Source organism: Rhopalosiphum maidis, chromosome 4 (genome assembly GCF_003676215.2).
Source record: "Rhopalosiphum maidis isolate BTI-1 chromosome 4, ASM367621v3, whole genome shotgun sequence".
NCBI lineage: Eukaryota > Metazoa > Arthropoda > Insecta > Hemiptera > Aphididae > Rhopalosiphum > Rhopalosiphum maidis.
Window position 1 is genome coordinate 26,855,594 of NC_040880.1, and position 21,124 is coordinate 26,876,717.

A 21,124-nucleotide genomic window follows, 5' to 3' on the forward strand; every position below is an offset into this window, starting at 1 on the left:
AATACTTGTATTATAGATTATTATTATTACTTCCACGACTTAGGCGGCGGCGTCGTCAGTTCGCGTCCTCAAACAATGAGCACACAATATACATATTACCATTGAGTGGATTATATTACAATATATACTCATTGATATCACTTGTTGTGTGTGTGTGTGTGTGTGAATTGAAATTATACGAATAATATTGTTGTAGACGGTACGTTTTAACAATCCGATGGCGGTGTACTACATATTTTTATTATTATATTATATTATAAACAGCACAACGCGATTGTCGATGTGCAGAGCGACGATCAGCGATAATTAAAAGCCGATTATTGGTGCGTTTTCACACGGTCTAATTCGCCATCGCTCGTCAGTCGTTATATTATTATTATTATTATTGTGACTAATGACTATTCTATCGACTATTGTGTCTATCGGCACACGCGTGATGATGTCCAATCGGCTGACACGCGTGTATATGAATGTATATTCTATATATATATATATATATATATTATGATAAACTACAATGAATAATAATATAAAAGGCGAGAACATGTGTCAAACTGAGTCTAGGACGTATAATAAATACTTATACGTACATATTATGTCGTATATATGTATACAATATTATGTTATAGCCGTCAGAATGCAACTTGTATTGACGGTAATGGAAATCGCTACATCGCCTGTGTTATGATTAAAAAGAAAAAAGACTTATAATAAGATGAAAAAAAAATAGCATTGCTATAATATCAATGACAAATTGAATAGGTAGATAGTTACAATAATATAAATCGAAATGGTATAGACGACGGTGACGACTACGGCGACGAAGAGTGCGCATGATGATGCCGATGTGACGTTTGTTGCACTGTCATTCAAAAACGATATTCTATATCTTTTGCCGGGGACCTACCGCATTTTTAGTATAATATTATATACGCAGTCATTGTATTCCACTAATTTAAAACAGCAATCTATACCGTGTGCGTGAAAAATATCAAAAGGGTATCACTGCTATTATACAATAATAGACGTATATGCGTTAATTGGTTTTGGGATCGACACACGAATGCCAAGGACGGCGCAAAACCTTTCGAGAAGTCACGCATATTTTCATTTCACGTATATAGGTGCAACTGCGATAATCAGATTGGTAAAGAGGATGCAGAGATGTTTAACTCCACTACACGGATAATGAAATTGTATAACTACGAGTATACATCATGAATATATTAACATTAATAAGCAATCTAGTTGATAACTTAACCTTTGAAGGAGCTTTAAAGATGTTTTTTTTTTTAAAGGTCACTTTAACTCCCCCTGAATTAAGCCTATATACCCATTTAAATATTTGTCGCATTATCACAATGTATACAAAAATATTGGATTGTGTTACTTAGAAGATTTAAAAAGTAGAAAGCATTATAATAACCCTGTACAATTCTCCTAAATAAAAAAAATATATCAAAATGTTGATAAGTATTTAGATAATTAATTTATCATATGACTTACATTATCTACGTGTAGTTTATAAAGTCCGAATAAAATTTCGATTGAATAAGTTAAGCCACTAAATATAAATATATAGGAAATGATTTTTATATAAACTAATTGGTAGTAACTTAGATGTTTGAAACTATTGTTTGATTAAAATAATTTAACACATTCGTCGTCTAAATCAAATTGTTAATTCATCAGCAATAAAAATAATTATCATACAAGACAACGTAGTCTTTCTATAATTAAAATAAACACATTTATGTATTATGTATACATTTTTAAAATAATTATGGAATTGTTTTTGTACTATAGAAATTAATGAAAATAAAATTTGAATATTTGAAGACTTATTCCGAATATAGATCATCTATATCTGTAGATCTATAAAACGTTATGTAAGGTATAAGTAACATCTTTTCTCTGTAGAAAATTTTATTCAAACGTGCATTGTTTAGAGAAACTTAATTTAAATAAACTGAACAGTGAACGTACATTTAGTAGGTACCTGCTATCTTTTAAATCAAAATTAAATATCTAATGACCATGTAAGTATATGTGTGTGACGTGTGTCTGACGCGCGTGTGTGTACGTATGTAAATAATTTAAGAAATTTATTTTAATTAAATTATTTGAAGATATAGATCAATCTGTTGAATAATATATGATTTTTTTATTTATTTTTTATTTTTTAATATCTAGTCGGTGTATAATAGATAAGTCTCGAAATGACTGAAATGTAAAACATTTATTAAAATAATATTGTTGTTTTTAGCAAACGTATAATAATCTTAGAAAAAGATATGATATTTCGCAACCCTATTATTTTTAACACATCCTCTGCGTACATATTAATCTTCTGCGAATTGCGTTTATTTCAAATTTAAACGATAGTGGTATGTGTATTTATGGTGTACCTATATGATCAAAATGTATGATTCAAAGATTAATTTTACACGGCCAATAATAAATTAGTTACGATTAGTGGAAATTCTAAGAATATTTGTTAAAATATTCATAACTATGACCCCTGTCCCGTGATGTATGCTTAGTCCGTGAGCACGAGATTGAACCAATTGTTGCGTAATAACGTGATGCATCGGCGCACACCATCACTCAGCTCAACCGTACGACGATGATGGAAACACATTCACAACACGCGTGTACGTTTATATTGTTTTAAGCGCAGAACAATATAATATATATATATATATATATATATAATATTATAATTATTATTTAAACAGTTTCGATGGTTAAATCGAATCAAATCCAGATGACAATGTGGCGCCTTGTGGATACCTTTAAAAAACGAAGTTGCTATTAAAAAATAATACACAAAGGATTACGGTCGAAGACAATCAAAGCGAGCAGTTATAATAATAAATAATAATAATTTAGGCACCTACGTATGTAAGAGACGGGGTTTTCGAGTGGTTCGCCATAATAATTGCGTCGTATTAATAATATAATTGTTGAAAACGGATCACGAGACGTTCGCTTTACATAACCGATGAGAAACCCGATAGTACACATATACATAGACCAAAGACGTAGACGGACAGATGGACGGACGGGCTCACACACAAGACTTCAGAGCGCGCGCTTTCACCACGTGACTTCTTTGCCAAACCGCGTCGTGAATTCAGACCATTAAGCTCAGGTTTTTTTTATTATTATTTCAATTTCATACGTCCAATAATTAGTATTTCGTCCCACGATCCATTTGTTATTACAACCGTATATATATATATGTATATTATAGTTACCGACCCATGTATATAACAAACGTCCGCTGGCTAAAATCGCCTTCCTGTGTGTGTCAACATGTACGATTTTTAATTATTATTACGCTTCGCTGAGTTAACAATATTAAATATAGGTAAGCTATGTCTTTGCCAAAGAGAAAATCGATTTTATTTTTAAAATGTCGCGATTAATAGATACCTGTGCTCTCTGCACGGCTATGCTGTTACGCAGTTAAACAGTTGTCATTGAACATGGGCGATTAAAAATTGTCGATAACGATTTCGAACCCTATTATTTTCTCTAAATATTTGGGTACTTATCTATTTTCATTAGTCAAATGTGAGATCACATTTGAAACACAAATTATTTTTTTATAAGAATTAAAACCAATTAGGTACATATCAATAAAATATATACTTACGTATCATTATTTATTTTTAGAATTTCACAATTATTAAACTTTAGAGAAAACGAAAATAACATCAAGTCCGTAAATATTGACACATCGGAGCGTTTAGACATATTTCGTGATGGTTCGATAGTGTAACGTGTAACATATGGTTTACGGCCACTTGTTTTCTACTCGTGGAGTTGCAAAACAGTCCCTGCGGTCTTCGTGCTTTTACTTATAATAAATGTAATTTGATGAAAATAATGTTCACAAATAATACTTTATCATATAAATATATGTATATAATATTGTTGTACAATGTATTATTGTGTTAACTGTTAATTTCCAAGGATTCCGATTTTTAATGGCCCAAAGATCCGTGCGTCGTGAAATCTGCACTGTCAGCTTACTAACTGCCAACACTAATATAGTACATAATTTATTATTTCAATAACGAAGATTTGGCATTATCACAAATAACTACTCGTAGTTAATCACCAGCAGTTTTTTAATTTATATTAATATTTAATTCTAAATGTCTGGTTTTATGAATGTATTCGAAAAATTATTAAATCAGAACTAATATTATATGTATATCTTGTACAATGCACAGAAACATTTTCAAAATACAATAGTATATTAATAAATATACAATATTATATAAACTAAATTTATTGTTAAAAAATAATAATAATCAAACTAAAGAATTACATTTGTCAAAAAATAATATTTTCTCTCAAAATATTAATCTAATATTCTGATGTATCTATAGAGTTTTAAATAATCGAAATCAATAATTAAAACATAACATATTTTTGTAAATATTCATCATTAATATTTTTTTAATTTTTTTATGAGTATTATGTATTGTAATATAATATATAAAATTTACACTAAACAAGAGTGCAGCAAAAAATCAAATGTTAATTGCTCTTCTCTTTTGTAAAACATTAAATATATCTGTAATCATTAATTACTAATTACGTTGTTTTAAACGTTTGACGTTTAAACTTAACATATTAAAACAACTCGCGATGATTGAAAATACTATGTAATAAATTGCCTATAACAAGTATGCATTCTAAAGAAGACATAGACAAAATTAAATTGCCTCAGGCCACATTAAATAAAAATGTAACTCTTGTTTATAAGACTACGAACGTAGACTAATTAAATATTCGTTCGGAACAGATAAATGAACAATTAACCTAATATATTTTATATAATAAATACAAGTAATAAGTATATAACAGTCCTCGGGGCAATTATAATACCTTAAAAATAAATATTACCAAGTAAACACTTAAACTTTCTAAAAGTATAGAGACTTTATTCAATAACAATACCGTTTAGTCTATTTTATAATCAATACGAGTTCACACCTAATTCTATAATATTATTTTTTGTACTTATTTACCTTTCAGTAATAAATAAAATGAAACAATTAGGATACTGGTATATAGGTTAGATTGATTAAGTTGTACATTTTTGAACGTTTTAAGATATTAAAGGTGTTTTATATGTTTCGTTCGTCCGGTACGCCGGTCAAATTGTCTGGGACTTTTTGTTTTCTTTAATGTCCTATTTAGGTATTATAGGTATTTATAATGCGCATTGATCGTTTGATACATACATTTAATATTTATACAATACTTATTTATTTTATAGTCACATAATTACGACTGCTACACGCCTACACACAACTATTAGCGGCACTAAAGTCTACGGCGTTTACAAAAAATGTAAAATAAAATATTTGGTCATATAAAATAGATAAACCCAATACCCAAGTCCCAAATTGTAATTATTAATATTAGTCTGCGGCAAACGTTGCGGAATCGGCAAAGTGACTGTTGGGCTTTAAGTTAATATTGTATTATTATTATGCGAGTCGGTGTTTGACGGCGGTAAATCGACCGTGTCGAAAACCAAAGAAATCCGCGTTCGCGTTGTAAAGTGACCGCGCGCGTGCGACACCACCGCTGCACCGATGGGAAATAACACTCGGCCGAGCATTTCAAGAATGCTGCTAATCGCTTAACCTCGACTGCACGCAAACAGCGGAATGAACCGCGGCAGTGGCCCACGCATAATACCTAGGTATATACCAATACAGTCCTACAAATTGTAAATATATTCTATGTAGACGTATAACAGGTCTATGTGGCTATGTACAATATATTTATAAAGGCATATTATATATATTATAATATAATATTGCCACATCGTTATTGTTTCGACCGTTGTTGTTATTATTACGATAACGTTATCCTCCGATCAGTCGAGAAGTATTTAAAAAAAAAATTAATATTGTGTTGTGTGTATAATAGTTGTACGTATATAACCGACTTTAAACGAGTAAAAATTAACAAAACATCCTCAAGGATTTAGGTACCACTAATATTATTCCTTATCTGTATTATGACATAACGTTTCAAAATTTCATTAAACTATTGTTTGCTGATGATATAGAAATTGTCCGTACAATGAACTGTCAAGTCGACGCTGGTTTACTTCAATTTGATTTCAATATTTCCTGTGGACGATGTACTAACAATAATTTCACTCTTAATATTAAGTAATAAGATTTATAGGTTTTAAATTTAAATTTAAAAAAATTCAATAAAAATGTTTACGATTCCCCTCGATTAGTATACCTATTGTAGGTAACGCGGCGCATAAAAATATTTTTCGAAATCACAAAAATTGAGTGTAGCGCGTTTAACTATTAAAAGATTTGATCCAGACACGTTATACGCGCGGTATTCACAACACATAAACACATCTCACGAGCGAATAATAATTATATAGGCACTAAAAGGTACATACTATACTAGGTATCTGCATATATAATAAGCGACCGCGACCGCGACGCGCGTCCGTGCCGAATGCCGATCACCGATCACAAGCTCGCACGCACATATAGCAATTCTCAATCAGCATAATATATTATAATACACACATATATATTATATACAGTGTTAAAATGATTGTACCTACATATATATGTGTGTATAATCAAACGTATTATATACGTATATAATAATAAAAACGTACGTCATTATTATTATGTCGGATACATATTATACGTGTTTTGACGACCAGTATACCTAAATAGGATACCGGTCGCGCGCGCGTATTACGAGTAGACGTATCTGGCATATAATATAATATATATAAATGTGTAATATGTATACATAGATGTGTAGTGTAATAGGTAATAAGTAGGTACCTATAATAATGTTATAAAATACGCGAACACGTATACACCCGCCCCTCGAGACGCGGTTCACCTTGCCAAAGATTAATATTAAACATATTTATACATTATACACATACGCACCGACTATATATAATGCCTGCTGCCTGCACGCCCTGGTAAATATATAATATAATATATATATATTATAATGCATGACGTAAATATGTATACCTATGCCGGGCTTGTTACCCGCTTATTATACCCATCATCGTGCCTGTTATAATGTACACGCATATAGTAATATAATATTTTGTATATATTATTATATTATATTATAACACCGTCTGCGGTGTGTATAACGCGTATGTTATAAATGCATCATAATTTTTGCGTATAAATATAATATAATATCGTATCCTATATCTATATATTGCACCGGGCGCGCACTACATAATATGTGTACCTATACTGTAAGATGCGCCGTGTGACGGCAAACCAATTCTGTACGTCTTTCTCTCTCTCTGTGTCTCTGTCTATCTTATCTCGAAGCGTTATTGCAGTATACGCTACACTTATATAATGATAATAATAATATCATTAATATTTTTATTAAATCTGACCCAGATACGTGATCAATTAGTAGTTTTTAACCGGCCGCTAAACGTAAAAACGAAAAAGTCCAACAACAACGACAACAGTATAATTTAAACGAGCGCGTGCCCGCTCAACCCCTTCGAATAACCCTGATCCGGCGGTCGCCACCTGCAATGACGCGTACGTTTTCAATATACTTATTATTGCGTATAATATGTAATAATAATAACAGTAGGTAGGTTGTCATGTTGTTGTTATTATTATTATTATTATTATCATTATGCTAGGCCACGCGAGACCGGTGCGATATCGGTCTCGCGACGACGACGAAAGCGCACGCGACAATGGGTTAATCGTCGAGGTCGCACACGACCTTCGGAGTCGTCGCCCCGACCGATATTTGACGACGTGTCGCCGTTGCATTGTTCATGCAGGCGGTTTTCCACAATGACAAACGTGCCGAGCGGACAAACCTCCTCCATATATGCATATTACAATAATATTTGTGTATATATAATATCATTATTATTTTACGTGATAATTAACGCCTACGGCGATGGTCGCTGCTGAGCACATGCAGCTACAGCGTATATTTTATGATAAAAAACAGGTGTCCTTTATTAATTTCACGTGTCCGTTAAGAAAACTAAGCTAAAAAATTACACATAATATACATTATATTCAACACGATTATTATCAATGACCGTCGACGTCCGAACTGATCACCATACGCACATAATGGACTATATAGCTATATGGTTGCTGCAGCAAGGTTTATAATATTTGCCTATACATACAGGTCTCAAAATACGATAAATTAAATATTTTACTCGAGCGATACTGGTCATAACCTATGTATCACAGCTCGTTACTAAATAAGTGCGTTTTAAAAATATGTCTAAACCATAATAAGCTTAACGCACGAATAGGTATACTTACATATATATATATATAAACTTGTGGATTGTTTTGTACGTATAGCTATACCCCTATACATACCTTTATTGATGTTCCTATAAGATTAAACCAGTGCTCCTATAGGTAAATAATACACATACTTTGTGAGTTAATTTCGTTGTTATATATTCGTCTGAACTTAATCGACCAGAAAAACACGTGATATTATTAAAAGAACAATTCGTTACAAAATATCATGTTAATATATAGTGAGTTTAATGGGTAAATAATTATCATATAGTTCGATAACATGAAACGATTTCAACAACTGTTCAAAATGCGTATACCTATAGAGTATAGACTATAAAATTATTCACATGGATTATATCAAGCGCGTGGAAGTATAAAGTAACTATAAATAATCATAGATTCATATCTATAAATTATAGTCAGATACATTAGTTTACACAATATACTTGTTGTATATTATTGTCTATGAATTATCCTATTATATATTTGTCAATATTAATCGAAAAATACAAACAGTAGCTTAAGCTACGAAAACGACAGTGCAGGTATATTCGTGAAATGTTCAAATATCTCTTGTAGGCTTATTCAAGCTAAATCAAGTACACATAGAGACATATTGTATGTTTATTTCCTGCGGCCAACACCGATTTGACCCATATACGCACAACTGGTCTCACTATTTGTTGCAGTTCAATACAACTTTCCTTCCGACCTTGGTATAATTCACTTATCGAGCGATCAATCATCCGACTCTCAACCACCCACACTCTATTCTATATATACCTATACCATTTATAAATATAATACGTAATCATATCATAACCACTTCATAATATATAGGTATATGATATATATGTATAAGTACAAAATAGTAATAAAATACAGCACACTACATATAGTGATTATTACAGCCGTTGATTAATATTTTATTATTTTCTGTTGAAATTACGTTTCACGCTTCAAATGCTGTATAATATAATATGTTAATGGTAAAATATTATTCTTTTAAAGCCATTTTTTCTTGTAAACAATGCGGTATATAATATAATAATATCGTATAGCTACTCATAAATAGTATCAGCTCGGAGACTTTAACGCTTGTTGACAACTATATATTGATTCCAACGGTCGCGCGTCTGACCCCTTTCTCATTTTCACACGGTCATATTTCAGTATCATAATTCTTAGTGTGTACATGCACATACATATATCCGCAAGGGCGTGTGAAACATTTTAAAGTAATTTATACATTTTTTAAATATAATTAATATCATAAATATAAATAAACAGTATACAAATATAAGTGTTAGGTTAGGTATATTATTGTATACTCTTTCGCGTATCTTATTTATGTGTATGCACACCTATATTATATATACGACATTTTATAGAAATTGTATTAAATTATATTTAATTTTTACGTTTAGTGTGCACACATTTAATAATTATAAATATTTCAGAACGCAACCAAAGTGTTATATATATATAGGTACGCGTCATCAATCAATATATCGCGAGTGTGGAAGTAATAGTGTATGGTAGGTTATGTAGGTACTTAAAAGCATGCAAATTCAGGGTACACATATACAAGTATATATATGATGATGGTCGGCCAAATGTCAAGCGAAATCGCTATAATAATGTATAACGACTAATGACTAATAATGATGGTGATTGGTCGCCATAATACCTTTTCTATATTTTTCCAAACGAAATATAATATATATATTATATTATACATGTATACATAATACATTTATTATAACGCATAAATACCATAAAACATTTATTTTACACACCGACGAAGACGTTTCCATGTACAGGAAGTCAGATTCGGACAGGGTCTAATGAGCTTGACGTGATATATAATATTATGTAGGCTATACTTATAACTATACCTATACCAAACCGAATTTCATTTTAAGAATGCGCGTTGCATAATTCACCGACGATCGTTTCAAGTATGCACACGAATCTGGTTTTCGTATTCTGATACAGACACACTGACGTAGTCGCATTATTATTTATGTATAAAGGCGGCAAATGGAAAAACCGAAAAACAAAGTGACAAAATAAATAAATCGCCAATAACCTACAAACGGAATTTCGACGAGAACTACATTTAAACGTACGCTGCAGCATTTATTAAAATAAATACCACATACAGTAACAGTTTACAACATTAAATATTTAAATATTCTGATATTCAATATTATTCACACAAGTATTATTATTGTATTTGCTGCAGGATTTTGGATGCATACAAAACACATGTAACATCATGAGTCTAGTCACAACTGATATAAGTACTTATAGGTATATAATAATAGTTCATATATAGACACATAGACCCATGTGATAACAATATATTATACATATTATTAAGATTGCATGTAATCTGCGATAGGCACTAAGTATATTGATATAATAATACTATAATAAGGGTTGGGTTTAATCAATGCATATATAAATAGTCATTCAAATTATTGCAGTTTACAGTGTTTACATACACGTGTAATGCATCCACGTGTAGTTTCTGCAAATGCTAGAGATGTAATCGAATATTCAAACGTCGCGATACATACAATATACCTAACTGTTGTTATTGAAAGTATATAATGTGGGTTAACGCATGGATGTTAATAAAGTCCAGGGAACTTTAAAACTATCCACGCGAGTATGCGGAGTACAAGTTAACCAGAATATCGGTTTTGATTAATACCGAGTGCTTATAGAATTTTAAAGGATTTTTAATTTGGGTACATAGTTCTGGTTCTGGTATGCCTGGCTAAACTGCAGTATACTTACTCGTACAGTCGTAGTGTATGATTACCACGGGCTATGCACGCATACATTATTATATATTTATAATGATAAAATATTTTAGTAACTCAAGTAAATCAATGGTATAAATATAATATCCGGTGCACAGTGTTAACGACAGCGTTACAACAGGCTACACGCTCCAAAAGCGCAAATTCTAGTAAAGCGCGTCGTTCGGTTTCATTGCAATAAATCGACATACATTATAAATATAAACGTGTTATACATACATAACTATTACTTTTGGTATAGATTATAACAGCGTGTTAATCATCCACCGTGAAATCGTTCGATCAGTTTGTGTCTCTCCCGCGCACGTGCCAAGGTCGCGTCATTGCGGTTCAGCCGCCACAGCTCTTATTGTAAATCAGTGTAATCGCATTCTAAACACACACTGGAACTGCTAAAATGTATAGGTACTGTCTATATCTGTCGGGTTGCAAGTAATTAATTTCACTTTCTATACACGAATATATTATATTATTCTTTTAACGCGGATATCTACTGTAACGGGTCAGACGGTAAATCGGGACGGATATACAAATAGCTATGTGTCTATGTGTATAATACATACTGACAGAACGTCGGAAGTAAACTGTGTTTGAAAAAAAAAATATGTTTGCTATATGTTTAGAAAGGCCGTTGTTTGGTATTAGATACCCTCTACATGCATTACTATATAATATGGTAGTAATATCGTGCATTTAGATTTTCTTGTTCCGATTTACTTCCGAAAAAATATGTGTCGAAAAGATTATTATACCTATAGATAAGATGATATAAAATATCTTGACAGTTGACAGATAACCACAACCTTTTTTGGACAAAACATGTGTTAAGTTTCTTTTTAGTTTAGAAAATTCGTTACATAAACATTTTATAGAGTATTTTTAATAGTATCTATAGTCTATACCTATGTAATAAGTAACAAGAAATAACTATATAACAACCACATTATCCATTTGCAGGTATATAATTACTTTTTATAATTTTATTGGCGTTTTAATAATTTTTTTATGGTACCTACATGCTGCTGTATAATTTGTATACAGAGTTTTAAACTATAATCATGTTTGGTGTAATTGTAATCATTATTCAACACTATTTATAAATCAGATTAGAAAAGTATTAAAAAAACGATTATAGTTTGTGTTTTAGGTCAATAAATTACGAAAAGAATATATTAGATTAGGTAATTGTTCTTTCATCTATTAATGATGTATAAACTCTCAATATATTTATATATGTACATTGTACGTATTAACATATTTTAATTTATAAATAAAAAAAAATATTGATTATTATACTAAATAACACTATAGTGTACTAAACTGGTATTAAATTAGATAAGGATTGCTCATTTATTTCTATTCTATTTATTTAAAAATGTATTAACATTTAAAATGTTCTTGTATTTTTTAAATTTATTATCTAAAGTAACATGTATTTACTATTTAGATTTATTTCAACAAATTTAATTCTGAGGTGAACGAGAAAGCTACTACACGTCTACAGCTAATCGTTTGGAAATTAATTATATACAACCAATACCTACCTATGTAATATTGCATAAATATTAATTATTTTCATAATATTGTTCTAAATGCCTTACTATTATAACATAGTTATTTGCTACGATTTATTAAAGAATTAAACGAATATTAAGGAAGTACGAATGATTGATTGGTATTTATTTATTAATTTAAAATTCGATTTTTTTCCAGTATTTTTATTAGTTCGTATGGATACGAATAATCTTATTGCCTCTGGGTTTCTGACAATATGTTATTACTACTGTATTAGAGATCAAAAGTAAGAATTATACATACTCCTACTAGTATATACGCTGTAACCTAACCTAACCTAATATAATATAATGCGCTGTTTTGTACAATTTTATTGTCGAATTATTTAAATTTTGATTTTATAATAGATATATCAACTATTGACTAAAAGAGAATTTTATATATATATAGTTGTTTCAACAGCATAGCAATAAATTAATTCGATAACAGTATACATAGAGATGTTTCGAAATTATTGCTAAAAATTTGAAAGGTTTCCGGAAAATACATTTATAAAAATCGTATGCATATTATGCTATAGGTTAACCAATTCTCGTGTATTGTCCACCGTAATGCACCACAAGTAAAATAAATAGTTGAGAATATTATGTTCAACGTTTACAAACGCCGTTTAGCAAGTTACACAATTCATCCAAGTAAAAAAAAAAATATAATAAAACCTTCAGTGTTTCTCTGATGGGGTAATATTCCTATATGTATAATAATAAAACGAATAAAAACGGAATAACTAATACATAATTAAAACGTTATATTTAACTCCGGCGCTTACGCCTATGCGCGGCATGCGCAGTAGACGACATAACTACATAATCATACCGTCGCAGACTCGTCTTTCTCACGCGCAAACATGTATAATATTACCGATTGATCGTAATTTTTTATTAAAAATCGCAATGTTTTTATAGTAAAAAATAATAATGCGGGTATGCCGTATGCGCGATAGCTGCAACTTAAACACTGTACACGGACAATTGGTCCGCGTTATTTCGATCGATACAATAACCGCGCGATTCGTGACAGATTTTGACGTATGACATGCATCACACGCTTATACATATTATTGTACTACATTTATACGGCTATAATGGGTATAAATTTATAATAATATATAATATGTACCCGATGACGGTGGCGTTACGTGCGTTTATAGCAGACCGCGGTGGCGGGGTAATATTATGTATTTTATATTTTATTATCGCGTGTGGCGCGCGCGTCCGAGTCGTTTGCACATTAGACACACGCCTACAACGAGACAATAGAAATGGCGGTGGCGGTACAGTCACGACGATCCAAAGAGAGATAATGAAAAGAAAGCAAAAAGAGAAATAAAAATTAAATAATAATGAAAATAAAACGTAACGTACATATTATATACACATATATATGTACACAGGTATATTAATATTATTATTATCATTATTATTATTATTACACGCGCCGTCTGTGTATAGCCAGCTAAATTCACGCGTATATTATACATTACATTATACGTGTATCTATACGAAAAGCTAGTCTGATGAAAAGTAGATCGACCCACACGACACGGACAGACCGTTGCGCAATATTTATTATTACGAACTACGATTTATAATATTATACACGTGTATGTATTGCAGATAGGTATATGTGTATATATATATATATATTGCAATACGGGACTGAAGGAGTTACCTGTAGCCGTACCACGACGCGAGGTGCGAGGCGCTCGCAGTTAGAATATAATATATTTTATACAATTCTTTTTTTTTCTATTTCAATTGTTTGCAGCCTGATTTATAACGTTGTATCCAAGTCTTGACGTAGATATTTAATTACCGCTATAGATAATGGCCGCGGCTGAGGTCGAGACCTCAATCTGCAGCAGATAATGTTCGCCAACTCGAACACAGCGCACAACATAATATATTGTTCGGTTTGCAAATTTCGGGCTTAAATCACTAGCCCAAACGCGTTTGCTCGTCCCGCTGAACAATCATAATATCATCACGACGATGCTTCCGTTTTGCATTCGTTAATATTATTAGGTTACATAAATCATATATATTATGTATAATTACGTGATTAAATTACTCGGAATCAAAACCAAGAAAAATACAATTTGTATACATACGAACTATCTACCTATTAGTTTTCATTATATTTCCACGATGAAATTAATAAATACTATTTATTGCACAAACGCAATTACATTTTAAAGAATTATCTAAGCTATTAACTTAAACTACTAAGTTTATAGCAATTTCCTGATGCTAATCTATTTAGAACCAGATTTCTACTACGAGTGAATTACAATTTATAACACACCTCAAGTAATTTGCGACTAATTTGGTACCTACAGTCAAAATATAAAATAAAATATTTTTTAATCTTAACATACTCGGTTAGATAATACAAAAATATTATTATGAAAAAAAAAAAAAAACAATAATAATTTTTAATTATTTCAATATGGCATTGTGTAATAATAGTATCGAGTAATTTTACTTGAATTATTACTTTATTATTAAAATATTATACTTTGCATATTGCAAAAAATAAAAGCCATTTTGAAATGAATTTTTATGTATGTGTTTTAAGCATCTACCTGAGTAGGGTGTGTTAATATGGTTCAGGTCCAATTCGCCGATCTCCAATTAGTGGGCAACTCCTTTCGTTGACGTCTCCGGTAATAATGGAAAAAGTTTCAATTCACTGATAGATCATAATTTCACAAAACACAAAAATAATTTTTTTATGGTAATTTAGAACAGGTATATTACAATCTACAATCAAAATAAATATTGTAAATATTGTATTTTTAGTTTGTTTAGTGACTTATAATATTAAATTTAAAAAGAAATAAAGTAAAATATGTGCAATCATTATACTCAATACTATAATAGAGCAGGAACCAAAATCAATCTTGAAAGATCACATGTCTTCACAAACAAATGTATATGGCTTTACGCTAAACTTTATTTTTAATTCCATTAAAGCAAACTCATGAGGAACTTTGTATATTAAATTAAAAAAAAAAATTTTTACAAATTATAACACTATTGTAAAATCAATATATTTATCGTTCCACTTAGAATCTACAATTACAAGAATAATTTTCAGCTTAAAACATAAACTAGGCAGAATACAAAAATAGTATACATAGATAGTTTACTTGTAAAATATTCGTGATCTGTACGAATAATATGCCCATTTTTTGTAATATTTATAATTTTTAAACATTAATACATTTATTTATTTAGTTCAAAAAACTAAATATTTGTATATTTAGTGTGTCGATAAATCAAGTTTTCAGTTATTCGGTAAGCCACGGTTAAGATTCTTCAAGATTTTAATCCTTGGAGTATAGATACATAATAATATACAAACCATTTTATTAAAGAGAGACATTTTTATCAATAAATAATTTTTAATGTATGCGTCAATTTAATTTTTTATTTTTACATAATCGAGGTGTACCTACATTTATTTTTTATTTTGATAAAGTCGATATGGTTTGAGTTATTTACTGTTCGTATTTTAATGTAAAAAAAGTGCAATGATGTGATGTGCAACTCCCTATATTACGCGGCACGTAAACACAATTTCACAACCCAGTGGACGCTAGCCAAGTCAAATAAATATAATTCAGTGAAAGTAAAAATTTATAGTATGTTATTAGTTTATTACTCATTATATGACCATCGCCCAAAGAATCTATCGGGTTTCTGGTAACATTTATGTACATATATATATATATACGTTAATTTTAGGGACGACCGACACTAAGGATATATCCTTGAAAAACAATATCGATAATAACGATCTTTGTGTTAAAGATCCGTTGTTTTCGTTGAAAAATAATGAAAAACTATATATACAATGATAGCGTGTCTGTTTCGTAATATGACATTAAATGCAAATTCTAGGCAAACCTTGATTGTTTTTGTATATTTTTTTTCAAACTCCGATGATTTCTTTTGATGATAACCGACATGTTAACGAACGATCAACTGTAATGATAAAACAACACTAAGATTGGATAACTGGACAAAAATCTTGTGTGCTATTTATTACTACTACATAGTACTATGATATTATTATATAGTAAATTAATTATTTTTTTTTTTTAGATGAAACTTATTATATCTTATTAGTTATTACATTATATAATGCTGGTAACTTATTACTATTAATTGCCAATATTACGAACACTAGTAGGTGCTTCTTGATTAATAATTAACGCTGAAAAGATTAAAACTAATTATGTACGTATAATGTACACATTTATGTAATTATAATATAATAGGCACATATAATATGATGATAGGTAATAATTATTAGGGAATAAAATGCATTTTATATGGTAAAAATAAAATAAATAAGTAATAGTTTTTGTGTACCAAATACCAACGTTGCATAAATATATAAATAGTAATTACTAATTGTACGATAAATGTCGAATTTTATTATAGAAAAAGTAAAAGTTGAGGGCCGATGAGGCGCGGCTGATCATGAAAGTGACGCGTTGCGTCATTGTTAAGTCACGCCAAACTTTTCTGGTACTCACGGATGGGTGACCACCCGAGTATCTTAAGAACATGCCAAACCGTCCATTCCCTCGACACAATAGATATATCATGTTATACTAATGCTATATATGTATAATTCATATTGTTTATGGTAGTCGTGAAACCAGTTAAAAGTTCTTTTTTAAATGATAAAAGGTTTTATCGGGGACACAAGTCCCACTTTAGACACAAGTGTAAAAAGATACCAGTCAACTCGATTATCAAAAATAATTGTATAAACGTGATTTTATTAATGATATTTAATTTGGTCTTTAGATATTTTATTTCCAAGAAATCAAATAGAATACGCAACAAAATATACATTCGAGAAAACTAAGTTTTTAATATGTCTATATGGACGTTTTTTTGTTTTCAAATTGATCGAATCATTAATTTGTATTTTTCTAACTAGTCTGTTTTGCAAATAATGATTTGTCCCAATTATTACTCCGCAAGTGATGGACATTTCTTGTTTTTCTGGTTCTGCTACAGTAATGACTAATGACTAAATAACAAATGTACCTATATAATTTAAACAATAATTGTAATTACAGTTTGATTCTACAAGGTTAAAATATAAATAGATTACAGGTACCCGACGTCATTTAACAGGCATGGTAACGAATAATAGTAAAGTTTAATATATTATTATTACCTATAAAACGAAATTCGGTTTTATTCAATACATTATTAGATTTATGAAATATTTAGTTTCAAAAAAATAGTTACATTCCAGTCATTCTACGATTGCTTCCAATCCAGATATACAAAGTCATAAGGCATTATAAAATAATGGGGATATTTTATTTAAGTACTGCAATGGCCTTCGCAACTAATTAAAATACATACTTAAATTTTTAAATTAACTCTTATAAAATTGTAACACATCACACATTTCACATTCACATGATAGACAGTCGAATTCGTTTTATGTTATAAAACGGTGGAGAAATATTGACCCGCGTTTCGTGAGCCCTATAAAAAATCACAACCTTTTCCACCATTTAAGGAATTTATCGAGGACAAACTATCTCCGACATAATAATCATTTATCGTTGCGATTTTTCGTTGTCTTTCTCGTTGTTATTATTATTATTATTATTATTGCTGTTTCACGTGTTCGGTTAATTAGCAATTATAGCTCGTGCCGCGTTGAAACGAGTGGGAAAAAAAAATAATATAAAAAAAAAAAACAATGACCACCCCCCGAATTCGTATATATAAACTTTTAGATTAAACGATAAAACCGTAGAGTGACAGACGTTGGTACAATATTATTATCGGTTTAACCTGGTCTTATATAGACCATATTATATTTAAAACAGTATTAATAATGACCGCGGTTTGTGTGAATATCAGAATATCGCGCGCGCGTGTGACGTAAGATAATCCAGGCCGACCACACCCGCTTGCGCATAGTATATAATATAATAATACATAATATTATACACACACATACATATTATATCTATAGCGACCTCGCCTTAGAGTTTTGACATTACTTCTCTGGACCAGTTTTTTTTTTTTTTCGTACTGGCGGCGTACTGGCACTTATATCGCATATACATAATGTATATAAGTGTATACACATATTTTGTACGGCACACGCCGTACGACACACACATAATCTTGCGCACCAACACGCGTGCGTTTACAGGTATATAATATGCCTACACTATTCCTACACACAACAATGATAGCGCGATGTATTATAGACGTTATAATGTTATGTTTTGTATGTTGTCTATATACTCCCACAGGCGACATAACACGCGTATAATATGCTAAATGGTGCTGTGCGACTATACTCGACTGCACACCAGAAGACAATAAATTGCTGTTTTCGGCTGTACGTACAATACCCGTATAGTTTTGTAACGGATTTAATCGCGTTCCACTGTCGCTGGACCACTATAATGATATGCGTCAACCACAGTTATTTTATTATCACGATAATAATGTGTCACAGACTATACAGCAGTGACTGCAGTTTTCGACAATGTTCGGTCTAACATCTATTAAAAAAAAAAAAAAACTCTTGTGTCTTGTTTATAAGTGCATCACGCAGACTCGCACACACGATAGGCGCCTATATATGCTTTTGGCGCTCACAGAACTATAACAACATCTCTGTATGTTCGTTCGTATCGGTCGTAAAGACGGTTGTTTTACGATCGTATTTGCACACGAATCGTCACGATTACTATTTGATAAATGTTCGAATTAAATATCTCGATTATACCTAATTTTAAATTTTAAGAGTTTGTAGGAAATAACGTTTTTGATTATTTCACGAAGATTGGTAGACATCTAAATATTATAGCACAAACTATATTTTAATATTTTTAAAATTGGTCATACTCCTTAAACTTTACACAGTTAGCAGTGCGGTGTTTAATCATGTAACTCGTAATGTCATAAGTTATAACTAAATCGTTTATGATTATAAACGGTTCATAATAAAATCATTATATTAATACCAAACTATAGTTTCACATTTTATATACAGCAAAGATTCTGGGATAAAGTAAGATGAGCATAATGTTTTTTATTCTTAATCTATGATATCTAACTTTAAGAGAAATCTTCAAGGAATAGATACATTTTTGCTCAACTTTTTGTATAACTAAAATGATACCTAACCTATTAGGCTATACTGTAAACAAATCAGTAAATACTAGATACATTTTACACAAAATAAATAGTCTAATAATTTAACTGTATAATATATATTTATACTTTATACATTTTCTATATGAAAATTAGTGAACCAACATAAGAAGTACTTCAAAAAGAGAAATAAAATGTTAAATACTTCCTTGTTTAAAATAAAATATTTCTATTTTTAATATAAATACTTATAAGTTATAATGTACGTTGTTAGATTACCAACCCATCAAAAGCTAAAATTAATGAGGCAAAATTTTGTTTTAAGTATTTGCTACACTAAAAAAATACATTACACGAGATCAAAAATTCTGTGGTAACAAAGATCATAATAAATTGTTTTAAATCATCATTCATAATCCTCCACTCAAACCGGAATAATATTAATGCTATTGTTTTTTATTATTTAAAAATATATGATGTTGAGAAACAATTAAACAATGAGTAATAAAATATCATTCACGTATGGTCTGACCTTGTTTGAATTATACTGATAAATGATAATAGTATTGGTTAGATTCGGTGTTACGTGTGTAACTGTTTAAGTCTTATCATAACCAATAATATTAAAGATGTTATTTTTTGCAATATTGTTAAATTTAAAATAATGTTTTCTTCTATTAAAATAACTATATATTATGTATATATATACATGTCTTATAAACAGATTATATTTGCTAACTTAATTTTTTTTCTAGGTCTATGCCAAGAACAAAAGAACGGTGAAGGATTCAAATGCCCAGAAGAATTCGGATACTATCCACATCCAAATGATTGTTCCCAGTATTATGTCTGCGTATTCGGTGGTGCTCTTTTAGAATCATGTACTGGAGGTTTGATGTACAGGTAAGCTTTTAATAATTTTAATATAATGATCGAGTAAGCGTGCATAATGCATATAAAATATAGATATTGTGTGTGTGTGTGTATGTGTGTTATTGCCTATTAATACTCACAGGTTCCGGAATCCGAAAAAATATAGAAACTATTTCACACCACATATATATAAATATAATATTGTATCAGATAAGAATTTATAAATGTGATATACCACTTTCACACATCACACATCAGGCATATTTTATGTAACGCAATGTTTTTATTTTTATTTTTAAATACCATTTGTTCATTAACCAAACTCAATATT

General features: G+C 30.2%; 1 protein-coding gene across 1 annotated transcript in view; it reads left to right on the forward strand.

The window, feature by feature from the left end:
• LOC113553400 (putative mediator of RNA polymerase II transcription subunit 26) overlaps positions 1-21,124 on the forward strand; it is a 45,686-nt gene that overhangs the window by 14,171 nt on the left and 10,391 nt on the right. The window contains 1 exon segment of the mRNA XM_026956718.1: positions 20,676-20,823. Within this exon segment, the coding sequence (XP_026812519.1) occupies positions 20,676-20,823 (148 nt within the window).